Here is a 12998-nt window from a genome sequence, read left to right on the forward strand (position 1 = left end):
GTTTGCTTTTGGCAACATTGATTGTGAGACCCAGGCATTTCAAATGGCCGAGAATCAAATCTCTGTGAGCTGTTAGCTCTGCTCTCGACTGTGCTAGCACCAGCCAGTCGTCGAGATAATTCAGCACGCGCACTCAGGGGAGAGAGCGCTGCATCCATGTACTTCGTGAATGTACGGGGTGCCAGGGACAAGCCGAAGGGCAGAACCGTGTACTGATAGGCTTGACCCTCGAAGGCGAATCTCAAAAATGGCCTGTGATGAGGGTTGACTGAAGACTCGACTACCGCCTGAAATTTTGGGGGTCTGCAAGCGAATTGGAGCGAGTAGCCTCGCTTTATGATGTTTATGACCCAACTCGACACACCGGGGATGGCTTGCCAGGCCTGCACCCGTGTGGCTAGGGATTGAACCACTGAATGGGATGAGTCGCCTACATTGTGGGGACTCACTGCCCTTATATTGTGATTTGTGCACGTAATGAGTGTTTGACTGACTGTACAAGTTTTCGCCTGTGGGGAAGTCATTTTTACAACATGGAGGGGGCCACCTAGTGTAGGGGGACCGTGAAACCATGGGTTGTGTTTGTGAAACATACTCTTTTTGTGCTTTATTTGGGTCGCCGTGAAAACGGCGTTTGTTTGTAGAGGCGCGCTCACTGCTGCGGGCCTGTTTACAATAGTAAAAACCCCAGCCGCCTGAGCTAAACAGGGAGCTGTGGGAAGTATTGTGGGTCTTTTTGAGGGTGGTCCGGCGAGCGCGAGACACGAGCCCTCTCTCTTCGTCCTTGCTAGGACGACTTCGGCGGTACCGGATCACTCACCCCGCTGGGCCGCGGGCCTTGGCGCCGGGGCATCGGGTAGCGCTTTGTCGGTCTCGGCTGGCGGAAGATATCAGCCGCAGGGCGGGGCTGAGATACCTGCTTTGCCGGTCTGACTGGGTGCGGCGAAGAGGCTGGCTTGGCTTTGCTGGACGCTGAGCTGGAGCGCTTCGGCAGGAAGTGTCGCATTGCCTGGGACGCCTTCTGTGCCTCGGTGAATCTCTCCGAAAACCCTTTGACCGCCGGGCCGAAGAGGCCGGAGCTGGACACGGGGGCGTCGAGGAAACGTGTCTTGTCCGTTTCCTTAATCTCCGTCAGATTCAACCAAAGGTGGCGCTCTAACACAACCAAGCTCGCCATGCTCTTACCTATGGCCTGTGCTGTAGCCTTCGTAGCACGCAAGGCTAGGTCCGTAGCGCTCCTCAGGTCGCTGAAGGCTTCCGGGTCCGGGCCAGTCTCGTCCACAGACTGGAGAAGCTTGGCCTGGTAGACCTGGAGCACGGCCATGGTGTGTAGAGCCGATGCAGCCTGGCCAGAAGCGGAATACGCGCGTCCGGCGAGGGCTGATGTAGCTCTACACGGCTTGTTGGGGTGGGTAGCTCTAGCTCGCCAGCTAGCCGCCGTGTTCGGGCACAAATGAGCTGCCACAGCCTCCTCGAGGGGCGGCAAAGACTCATAGCCCTTTTCTGCTGCACCATCCACTGATGAGAGTGTCGCGGAAACAGACGAACCCACACGTGCTGAGTAGGGCGCTCGCCACGCCTTGGTCAGCTCCTCGTGCACCTCGGGGAAAAATGGCGCTGGTTTGTGACGTGGGGCCTGCTGGCGCCCCGAGAGAAACCAGCCATCCAGCCGACTACGGGGCGGCTCCTCGGGCGAGTCCCACTCGAGGTCGAGGTCCGCGACGGCCTTCGTCAGGATCCGAAGCATTTCGGCGTCGGAGTTAGTCCTGGTCGCTGAGATGCTGCCTGATGACTGAGAAGCTGTGACGGGGTCGAGAGAGCCCGGCCATTCCTCCTCAGACGCGGCAATCGACAGGCTGTCGTCGTGATCGCCCGATCCTCCAAAAAGAGACAAGGCCCGCCACGTGGTGGGGGGGGCGCAGGCCTCCCTCGAAGAGAACTGGAGAGGGCGTCCTGTCTGGAGAAGGCGAAGCACGCGGGGACGCGGCCGGCGTGCGTTCGCTTATCTCCATGGTCTCGGGGGGCCTTTGGCTGCGGCGCTTCTTCTTCCGTGGCTGAAGTAGTGCCGGGAAGGGAAGAGCGGGTGACGCGGCATCGCCGTCTCGTAAGAGAGCTAGCCGGGTCCGCAGCACGGAGCACATGCTTTCTTGAGTCCGCACGTGGCGCAGGATGAACTAGGCATGGTATAGTAAAAGGATATCTAGTCGTCGTCGCCGGATAGCCACAGGTGAGACGGCGTCAGGGGGAAAACGGCTTGAGTGCGTAGTCCGCTGAGAATGCTCGCTCAGGCTGAAGGGCTTTTTCCACGGCGAAGCTTACAGTATCGGTCAGAGACATGCAGTTGTCGCTGAAGGAGTGAAATCTGCTATAATGGCGAATTCGGGGCTCTGATATAGACTAAGGCCACGCCCCCTTGGGAAGCTCTGACGTGCAATGTTGCTCATTGGTGGCCTGTCAGAGGCGCCCGCGCCATTGGTTTATGGTCTATGAAGCGAGAGCCAGCAGAAACACGGTCTTGAAAGACAGATGTTTCAGATCAATCATCTGCAAAGGCTCGAATGGGCCACCTTTCATGGCTTCCAGTACCGTAGAAAGGTCCCATACGGGGACTGAGGGAGGTCTGGGAGGATTCAGTCTCTTAGCCCCTCTAAGGAAGCGGATGACTAAATCGTTCCTTCCTATTGACTGACCAAGCGTTGTTCTTGAGAACGTTGCTATAGCCGCCACATAGACTTTGAGCGTGGAAGGGGTCCTGCCCTTATCCAACAGCTCTTGCAGGAAGGAAAGCACCTCCGTCACTCCACAGTCTGTGGGTGACACATCACGGGCTGTGCACCAGCCTGAAAACACTGACCACTTCGAGGAGTAGAGTCGTCTCGTAGACGGAGCTCTAGCCTGCGTGATCGTGTTTAATACTCCCTCAGGGAGTTCGACATGTACCCGTTGATGGCCCAGACATGAAGGGACCATAATTCCGGGTGAGGATGCCAGATCGAACCGTGGGCTTGAGAGAGGAGGTCTCTCCTCACTGGTACTGGCCACGGGGCAGTGCTCGCTAACTGCATCACTACTGGGAACCAAGGCTGGTTTTCCCAGAGCGGCGCTACGAGCAGTACCGAGCATCCTTCTTCCCTGATCCGCTCTATCACCTGAGGCAGGAGAGAGACGGGGGGAAAAGCATAGAGCGGGCGGCGGGGCCATACATGAGCCAGCGCGTCCCTGCTCTTGGAGAAAAATTCCGGGCAGTGAGCGTTTTCTTGAGACGCGAACAGGTCTACTTCCGCTCTGCCGAATTTCTTCCACAGCAGTTGGACTGTCTGTGGGTGTAGAGACCATTCGCCTGCCGGAACATTGTTCCTGGACAGTCTGTCTGGTCCTATGTTTAGGAGCCCCAGCACGTGCGCTGCCCTTAGCGAGCGCAGGTTGCGCTGAGCCCATACCAGGAGGCGTTCTGCTAGCCTGTACAGGTTCTTGGACCTGAGGCCGCCCTGGCGATTTATGTAGGCCACCACGGACATGCTGTCCGAGCGGACCAGGACGTGGCAGCCTTTTATGTGGGGACAAAAACGCTTCAGTGCGTTGTCTACCGCCAGCATTTCGAGGCAGTTTATGTGCAGGAGCTTCTCCCGTTCTGACCACTGGCCAAAGAACGGTCTGCCCTCGAGCAGCGCTCCCCATCCCGAGGTGGATGCGTCCGTGGACACCACCCTCACCCTCGAGGAAGTCCCCAGGCTTACACCTGATTGGTACCAGTCGTCCGCTTTCCAAGGTTTCAGAGCTGTGACGCACTTCTGATTGACCTTGAGGCGAAGCAGACCGGATGCCCATGCTTGGCGTGGGACTCGCGCTTTCAGCCAGAACTGCAGCGGGCGCATGCGGAGCAAGCCCAGCTGGAGCACTGATGATGCTGAGGCCATGAGACCCAGCATCTTCTGAAATCTCTTGAGCGGGACAGACGCGCCGCAGCGGAACGAGTTCGCTGTGCGCTGAATGTCTACCGCGCGCTGTGGTGATAGTCGCGCTATCATGGACAGCGAGTCCAGCTCTGTGCCCAGGAAAGATATCTTCTGACTGGGAGACAGAGAGCTCTTCGCCCAGTTGACACTGAGACCCAGATTCTCGAGGTGATCGAGTAAAATGGTCGTGTGCTCTACGAGCACTGAGCGGGATTGCGCTTGAATCAGCCAATCGTCCAAATAGTTCAGTACTCGCACGCCTCTCATTCTGAGGGGTGCGAGCGCCGCATCCATGCACTTCGTAAATGTACGGGGTGCCAGGGATAAACCGAACGGCAGGACTGTGTACTGATATGCCTGGCCCTCGAAGGCGAATCTCAAATATCGCCTGTGACGTGAAGCTATCTGTATTTGAAAATACGCGTCTTTCAGATCTATCGACACGAATCAATCTCCTTGGCGAATATGCGCGAGGATTTTTCTGGTCGTGAGCATCCTGAACTGTCGCTTCACAAGCACTCTGTTCAGTTGCCTTAGATCTAGTATGGGTCTGAGACCCCCGTCTTTTTTTGGTACCAGGAAGTATCTGCTGTATAGCCCTCCTTCGCTCTGAACTTGAGATAGAGGCTCTATGGCCCCTTTGTTCAATAGTTTCGTCACTTCGGCTCGAAGTAGATGTGCTACTTCTGCTTTTACCGTGGTCTCGACACGCGCCGCATAGCGGCGAGGGCGCCGGCGAAACTGTAGCGAATAGCCTCTCTTTATAATGTCCAGCACCCACTTCGAAACCCCGGGCAGCTTTGCCCATGCGTCTGCATGAATAGCTAGGGGTTGAATGCGAGGCGCGCTCCGTTCGCTTAGCGATGGAGAGGCTTCGGTGTGCTGTAACACAAGCGTCGCGCTCGTGACATTTGAGGCATGGGGCGCGCTGATAACAGCGGGCAGATTGCCCGCGCTCGACTCCTCTGCGGCGGTCAACCGCGAGGGGGAGGGCTGGGCGAGTCCCGTAGGAACTGTCATGTCTATGTGTGGGTGTGGGCGCGGGACAGCGGGCACATTTATCACACTGAAAGCGTCGTTCGCTTGAGTGAAGCGAACGCACGCTGGTTTCGTTTTTACAGAAACCGTGAGACATGCATAACATGGTGTTTGTGGGCACTGGGTAGTGGGCACATTCACCGTGTTTGAAGCGCAATCGATCTGAGTCGATTTTATGTGCGCGGGCCCTGAGTGACAGGCTGTGCTTGTGTGTAGAGATGGGCACTGGGCAGTGGGCATTCTTACTACACATGAGACACCATCGGCCGTGGCCGGGACACCAGAAAATACGCTCTCTTGGGGATTTATCTGGGTAGCCGTGAAAACGGCATTTGTGTGCAGGCAAGCGGGTGACAGAACCGGCTTGTTGGCTGCAGAAAACACTGGAACAGTCACATTTGCTGGAACTGGACGAGCGAATAACTTTGGTGGGAGTCCGGCCGCGGCGGGACTCGAACACCGTCGTTTTCCTAGACGTGCTAGGACGACTTCGGGACCTCAGGCTTTACCACAATCCTAGGCCGCGGGCCACGCATGGCGGGGCGGCGGCCGGATGAGCGGGAGCGCGGTCTCGCGCTTCGAACCTGACGGCGCTGCGAAGTGGCGGCAGTGGACGGTGGCTGTGGCTGTGAGCTCTGTGCAGACGGTTTCGCACGGCCTGCTGCAGAACTGGAGCGCTTCGGGAGGAAGTGCTTCATAGCCTGTGACGCTTTCTGTACCTCTGCGAATCTCTCCGCAAAATCCTTGACGGAGGATCCAAAGAGGCCAGCGGGAGAAAGCGGGGCATCGAGGAATGCGGTGCGCTCGGACTCTGCCATTTCTGAGAGCGTCAGCCACAGGTGTCTCTCAGTCACGGTGAGAGAAGCCATACTTCGTCCAATGGCCTGTGCTGCGGACTTAGTGGCACGGAGAGCGAGGTCCGTGGCGCTTCTGAGGTCCGGCACACAGATCGCGTCAGGTCCTTTCTCGTCCAGCTTTCGGAGGAGATCGGCCTGGAAGATCTGCAACGTGGCCATGGTGTGCAGCGCTGACGCAGCTTGCCCGGCGGCGGCGAAAGCGCGGCGGAGCAAGCTTGACGTGGTGCGGCAAGCTTTAGAGGGAAGGGCCAGCTTAGCGCGCCGTCCAGCGGAGGGCGGGCATAAGTGGGCCGCTATCACCTCTTCGACCGGCGGCAGCGAGAGGTATCCCCTGTTCTTGGCATCGTCAAGTGCAGAGAATGCCAAAGAAACAGCGGGACGCACTCTAGCAGAATAGGGGGCGTTCCAGGACTTAGCGACTTCTTCGTATAACTCAGGAAGAAAGGGCGCTGGTTTGGACGCAGGCGAAGCGCGCTCCCCGGTCAGAAAAAAGCCATCCAGCCGGTTGTGAGCGGGCTGCTCAGGCGAAGACCACTCGAGGCCGAGGCTCGCCGCGGCCTGTGCGAGTATCCGCATGAGCTCCGTCTCGATGGACGCTCTTTTGCCTAACGCAGCGCGGGCAGCGGGCGCGAGATCCTCAGAGCTCGCCCAATCCTCACTGCCTGACGCCAGGATAGAGCAGGAATCATCCTCTCCCAGCAGGGCTTCCTCGTCAGCGGCGTCGACGGAAGCGGCGGCAGACAGCAGCCGCTGTCCGTCAGGAAGAGAAGCTGACGAAGCCGGTGAAGCGGGCGGGCGAACCAGCGAGCTTTGGCGGCTGGGGGAAGGTTCCGGGACCCGCTGGGCACGGCGCTTTTTACGGCGCGACACCGCGGCGGGCAGGGGAGCAGTCTCGGTGAAGAAAGCCAGGCGAGTCCTCAGAGTCGCCATGGGCATCAGCTCGCAGTGAGGGCAGCCGCCGTCAGCGAGCGCGAGAGCTGCATGTTCCTCACCCAGGCAGGAAGCGCAGATAACATGGCGGTCCCCGTCGCTGAGTGTGGCTCTGCACGAGCCGCAGGAAGGCATCTTTAAAAAGACGCTAGCTCTTTTAGAATGTGTGTCGCGGCGGCGACACACACACACACAGAGTACAGAGAATGTATACAGAGAGCTACATACTCGATAGGCTGCTGCAGTTGCCGCAGAACAGCCAATAGGCGCGAGCTGTCTCGCCTATGTCTGTATGCTGCCGCAACGCGTTTTGCATTATTACAAAATTAAGTATAATTTTTGGCTTCAATATCTCGCGGAAAAAGGATTTTCCCCTAGCGTAAGATACTCTTACGCAGTACGAGAGACCTCTCGTAAGAGAACACTGCTGCGCCTCTCGATATTAGCTTTACGGTTGTTTACTTTGAGGAAAGTTATTAAGACTGACATTTACCATGACAAAAACAATGCCCTGCCTACACCTGCTTAGCGCAAGATGAGACCTATGTCACTTAAGTCTTCCAAATATATAACACCATTTAAAAAAAAAAAACTGTTTTAATAATTTGTTGTACAAGTATAGAAAGTGTATATGAGCAGGTTTTGGCAGGTTTCAGTACTTCATCATGGGACTTTCTACAGAACATTTGTAAGTTTAAGTATAGATTTTAAATGTTGCAAAGCATCAGTCAGTGTCTTCCGAAACACTCTAGTCTAGACAGTCAAATATTAGCATTATTAAGGAAAAACAGTAGCATTAAGATCTAAAAGATGGCAATGTGCTTTAAGATTGTACAGTAACCACAGATGACCGTGCCAGCGGAGATCATTTAGCTCATCATTTCATTCACTGTAAAATTAGATTCTTCTATTCAAAAGATCCAAGTATAGGTCTCTGCAGGACAGTAATAGGAGTTACCACATCAGTGGGTGAGGCCATAAACAGAGGGGCGTTTTCGACCGTGTTCCCTGATTTGCCCATGTCACAGTGTGGGTAGGGTTAGGGGAGGGGTTGGGTGAAGGGCATCATTTTCATTGCATGATTTATAAACACCCACCAGTTTGAAAACACCCACAAATTTAGAAACGCCCACTGTTGTTCCGCAGAGACCTCATACTCAAAAGATCACTTGACCGCATTACAATTTTGAAAACAGTTTTCCTCTAAACCAATGTACTTTTTTACTGTATCAGATGATGTAGAAAATGACAAAAGAACAATATCCTCAAAATAATGAATGCCACACACGTTCAAAAAAAATATTAATTAACTTAACTGAATTATACCATGTAGTGTTGAAATGCATTTTATAAACATCCAAATAGGACATCATAAACTGCAGGTGGGGAAAACATTAATTTAGTTGGTGTTATGCATGGTAACAGAAGATTAATAGCAGTCACCTTTACCCTGGGTACATTGGCTGGTACGCAGCACAGTCTGCAGTTGCTGTTCAAGGCACTCTTGCAGGCTTATTCACCTGAAATGTACAGTCTGTTAAAGTTCTCTCTTGTTTCTCAGTGTAGTTCGTGGTCGTTACTTTTCTAGCATACGATAATGTGTTTTGTTGACCAGTTCATTGTGAAATTAGTGATCGCTTCAGGACGTAGTGAAAAATTCACAGTGATGTCATGATCATCGCTCCAAGCTCCAGTGTTTTCACCCAGCTGTGATGTGATACGATTCAACCCAAGCCACTGATTAACCTAAATCTCAACTTCATTCACGTCAGGTTTATGCACATATGCAGATAGAGCTTATATTTACAGAAGATATTATAAACAGTGTCTATACACATCTACCCAAATTTAAGAGCATAATTACCTTATAGCATTTACATATGTGTAAAGGAGAGTGCATAGCAGGGAAAGCAAAGACTTCTTGGTTAAGATTGCCAGTCATTGTTGGCCAGTAGTCCATGTCTAAGTGTTGGGCATTCAGCATATTTCTGTACGAGCTACCGGGCACCAAACAACTGCACTGGAGTACTTGTGTAGTGTCAGTCGCCATCCCAGGGGCATGGAAATCAATCTGCGGCCATAAAAGAGGCAGCTGGGAAGCATTCAATCTTTCTGATGAAACCGGAGCCTAAAGACAAGACATCACAGAATATCTTTCTTAGTTAGCACCAACCTTTTTTAACCTGAGCATTGAAGAGGCATAACATCATCATCACAATTTAAATATAGTGAAACTTCAGTCATCATTCTCATCCTCTTGTCATTACAAACCTGTATGATTCCATATAATAGATTTTTTAAAGAATTTTATGGCGTCACAAGGTGTAATGTCAGAATGTTCATTTTCATACTCTTTAATATTTGGTAAGGGAGTATTTTAATAATCTCACCTCTATAGCGCTCCAGATCCTGGATCGGGTCAGTTGCTGTGGTCTTAGACTGAGGGATTGTGATCGTGAAGGATGCCTTAACCCTTCTGCCCAGTTATCCATGAGTCTCTGAAGCTGCTGTGAATGCATCATCTGTCTTGTTGTTGCTGTTATTGGTCTGTGTTTGGGCGAGACCAATTGGCTGGTGAGGAGGAGGAGTTGATCCAGGAGGCATTGGGGACTGATTAGAAGCAGCTGATGCTGCTCCAGATCCTATGAAACAAGTTGGTTTGAGATGTATGAATAGCACAAAAAGAGCTGAAATGCAATCCATACCTTCTTTGATTATATTAAAGGGTTAGTTCACCCAAAAATAAAAATTCTGTCATCATTTAATCACCCTTGTGTTGTTCCAAACCCTTAAGACTTTCCATCATCTTCAGAAGACAAATTAAGATATTTTTAATAAAATCTGAGCCAGTTCTGTACTCTCCATTGACAGCTATGTAACGAACACTTTGATGCTTCAAAAAGTTCACAAAGAGAACATAAAAATAATCCATATGAATTGAACGGTTTAGTCCAAATTTTCTGATGAGACACGATCGCTTTATATGATGAACAGATTGAATTTAGACTTTTATTCAGATATAAACATTGATCACCGAACAGAAACAGATGTTCAACCAAACCAGCTTGAAGCGCAAGAACAAACCTCATTGGTTCTTGAGAAGGCTCAAACATGATGCATTTGTGTTTACATAATATATGTGTGTGTACTGTGTATAATTATTTTGTATATATAAATACACACACATGCATGTATATATTTAAGAAATATTTGCATACATATACTGTATATATTTATATATAATTTATATTATATATAAATATAATTTTTTATATATATAAATAACAAATTTTTCTTAAATATATACATGCATGTGTGTGTATTTATATATACAAATTTAATTATACACAGTACACACACATATATTATTTAAACACAAACTTTTATTTTGGATGCGATTAATCGCGATTAATCTTTTCACAGCCCTAAATTTAACTTGTTAAAGGACAATTCCGGTGAAAAATTAACCTAGGGGTAATTAACACATGATTACCGAGTCGATCATTCCCTGGGATGCGTTTTCATGATAATCGAATGTAAAGAGTTTTATCTCTAAAAACAGATGAGCTTATAACACTAGTATATGGGGCATAGTGTAAGTAAAAGTAAATTGCTAGTTAATACCACTAAAAAGGTTCAAAATAGCCTCACACTAACACGGTAGCATAATGAGGGTCCCTACATGCAAACCGAAGCATTGAGAACTTTGTAAGTGTACAGACAGTTTAATACGAAGATACTTTATAAAGACAGTACATTACGCGTTTACAGGCTGGAGTCATCTTGGAAAACAGTCTCGACTAGTCGAGCCACGAACGCCGTGCTACGTTAGATTTCACAAACGTAATTCCTATCGACCAGCTCACTTAGCACGGCGTTCGTGGCTCGACTAGTAACCCGGTTTCCATGCCAAATTTGCCCATTGGCCTCTTGTCCATCATGGCCTCCTAATCATCCCCATATACTGATTGGCTCTATTACCCAGCTAGCAGGGAACGTTCTCAGAACTTTCGCTAACATTCCCTACAAGTTTGGTTAATGTTCTAAAGAAAACATTTGAATGTAATGTTTACTGAACATTTTAAGGATGTTTTCTCATTTTAAAAAATGTTCCTATAACGTTATATGAAAACTAAGATATAACATTTTAACTGCAACATTCAAAAGATGTTTTGGGAATGTTTCTGAAATAACAAGTTGTACTATGATCTCAAAATATCATTGTCCCTATGTTTCATTATAACGAAAGAAGAACGTTCTCTCTGTCACGTTAGGAAAACGTTTTGAGGATATCATTGAGAGATGAGATGTTGAATGTTCTTTATAAAACGTTATTTTAATGTGACGAGTTAACAAAATTATAACATTTTATTTGCAACATTTTGAGAATATTTTGGGAATGTTGTTAAAGTTAAAGTTTGTACAATGATCTCAAAATAACATTGTCCCAATGTTTCATAAAAACAAAAGAGGAACATTCTCTCTGTCACATTAGGAAAATGTTTTGAGGATATCATTGAGAGATGAGATGTTTATTGTTCTTTATAAAACGTTCTTTTAATGTGACGAGTTAACAAAATTATAACATTTTATTTGCAACATTATGAGCATATTTTGGGAATGTTGTTTAAGTTAAAGTTTGTACAATGATCTCAAAATAACGTTGTCTTAATGTTTTGTCATAACAAAAGAAGAACGTTCTCTCTGTCACATTTGTAGAATGTTTTGAGGATATCATTGAGAGATGAGATGTTTATTGTTCTTTATAAAACGTTCTTCTAATGTGACGAGTTAACACAATTAGAACATTTTACTTGCAACATTTTGAGCATATTTTGGGAATGTTGCTAAAGTTAAAGTTTGTACAATGATATCAATATAACATTGTCCCAATGTTTCATGATAACAAAAGAAGAACATTCCACTTGCAACATTTTGAGCATATTCTGGGAATGTTGTTAAAGTTAAAGTTTGTACAATGATCTCAATATAACATTGTCCCAATGTTTCATAAAAACAAAAGAAGAACATTCTCTCTGTCACATTTGTAGAATATTTTGAGGATATCATTGAGAGATGATATGTTGAATGTTCTTTATAAAACGTTCTTCTAATGTGACGAGTTAACACAATTAGAACATTTTACCTGCAACATTTTGAGCATATTTTGGAAATGTTGTTAAAGTTAAAGTTTGTACAATGATCTCAATATAACATTGTCCCAATGTTTCATGATAACAAAAGAAGAACATTCTACTTGCAACATTTTGAGCATATTTTGGGAATGTTGCTAAAGTCAAAGTTTGTACAATGATCTCAATATAACATTGTCCCAATGTTTCATAAAAACAAAAGAGGAACATTCTCTCTGTCACATTAGGAAAATGTTTTGAGGATATCATTGAGAGATGAGAGGTTGAATGTTCTTTATAAAACGTTATTTTAATGTGACGAGTTAACACTATTAGAACATTTTACCTGCAACATTTTGAGCATATTTTGGGAATGTTGTTAAAGTTAAAGTTTGTACAATGATCTCAATATAACATTGTCCCTATGTTTCATGATAACAAAAGAAGAACATTCTACTTGCAACATTTTGAGCATATTTTGGGAATGTTGTTAAAGTTAAAGTTTGTACAATGATCTCAATATAACATTGTCCCAATGTTTCATGATAACAAAAGAAGAACGTTCTCTCTGTCACGTTAGGAAAATGTTTTGAGGATATCATTGAGAGATGAGATGTTGAATGTTCTTCATAAAACGTTCTTCTAATGTGACGAGTTAACACAATTAGAACATTTTATTTGCAACATTTTGAGCATATTTTGGGAATGTTGTTAAAGTTAAAGTTTGTACAATGATCTCAATATAACATTGTCCCAATGTTTCATGATAACAAAAGAAGAACATTCTACTTGCAACATTTTGAGCATATTTTGGGAATGTTGTTAAAGTTAAAGTTTGTACAATGATCTCAATATAACATTGTCCCAATGTTTCATGATAACAAAAGAAGAACGTTCTCTCTGTCACGTTAGGAAAATGTTTTGAGGATATCATTGAGAGATGAGATGTTGAATGTTCTTCATAAAACGTTCTTCTAATGTGACGAGTTAACACAATTAGAACATTTTATTTGCAACATTTTGAGCATATTTTGGGAATGTTGTTAAAGTTAAAGTTTGTACAATGATCTCAATATAACATTGTC

At 47.3% G+C, this 12998-nt stretch overlaps 1 protein-coding gene across 1 annotated transcript in view; it reads right to left on the reverse strand.

Annotated features, from left to right (window-relative positions):
• Window positions 1-5473: 5473 nt before the first annotated feature.
• LOC311074583 (uncharacterized protein) overlaps window positions 5474-12998 on the reverse strand; it is a gene marked incomplete at its 3' end in the record, with an annotated part of 39627 nt that continues 32102 nt past the window's right edge. Inside the window, exons 3-4 of the mRNA XM_084101289.1 lie at window positions 9172-9423; window positions 5474-8909 (exon numbers count right to left, since the gene is read on the reverse strand). Coding sequence (XP_083957415.1) covers window positions 5474-6916 — 1443 coding nt within the window. The 5' untranslated portion in view covers window positions 6917-8909; window positions 9172-9423. The remainder of the gene's footprint in view (window positions 8910-9171; window positions 9424-12998) is intronic.

Source organism: Abramis brama, assembly GCF_963993115.1.
Source record: "Abramis brama genome assembly, chromosome: 23".
Taxonomy (NCBI): Eukaryota; Metazoa; Chordata; class Actinopteri; order Cypriniformes; family Leuciscidae; genus Abramis; species Abramis brama.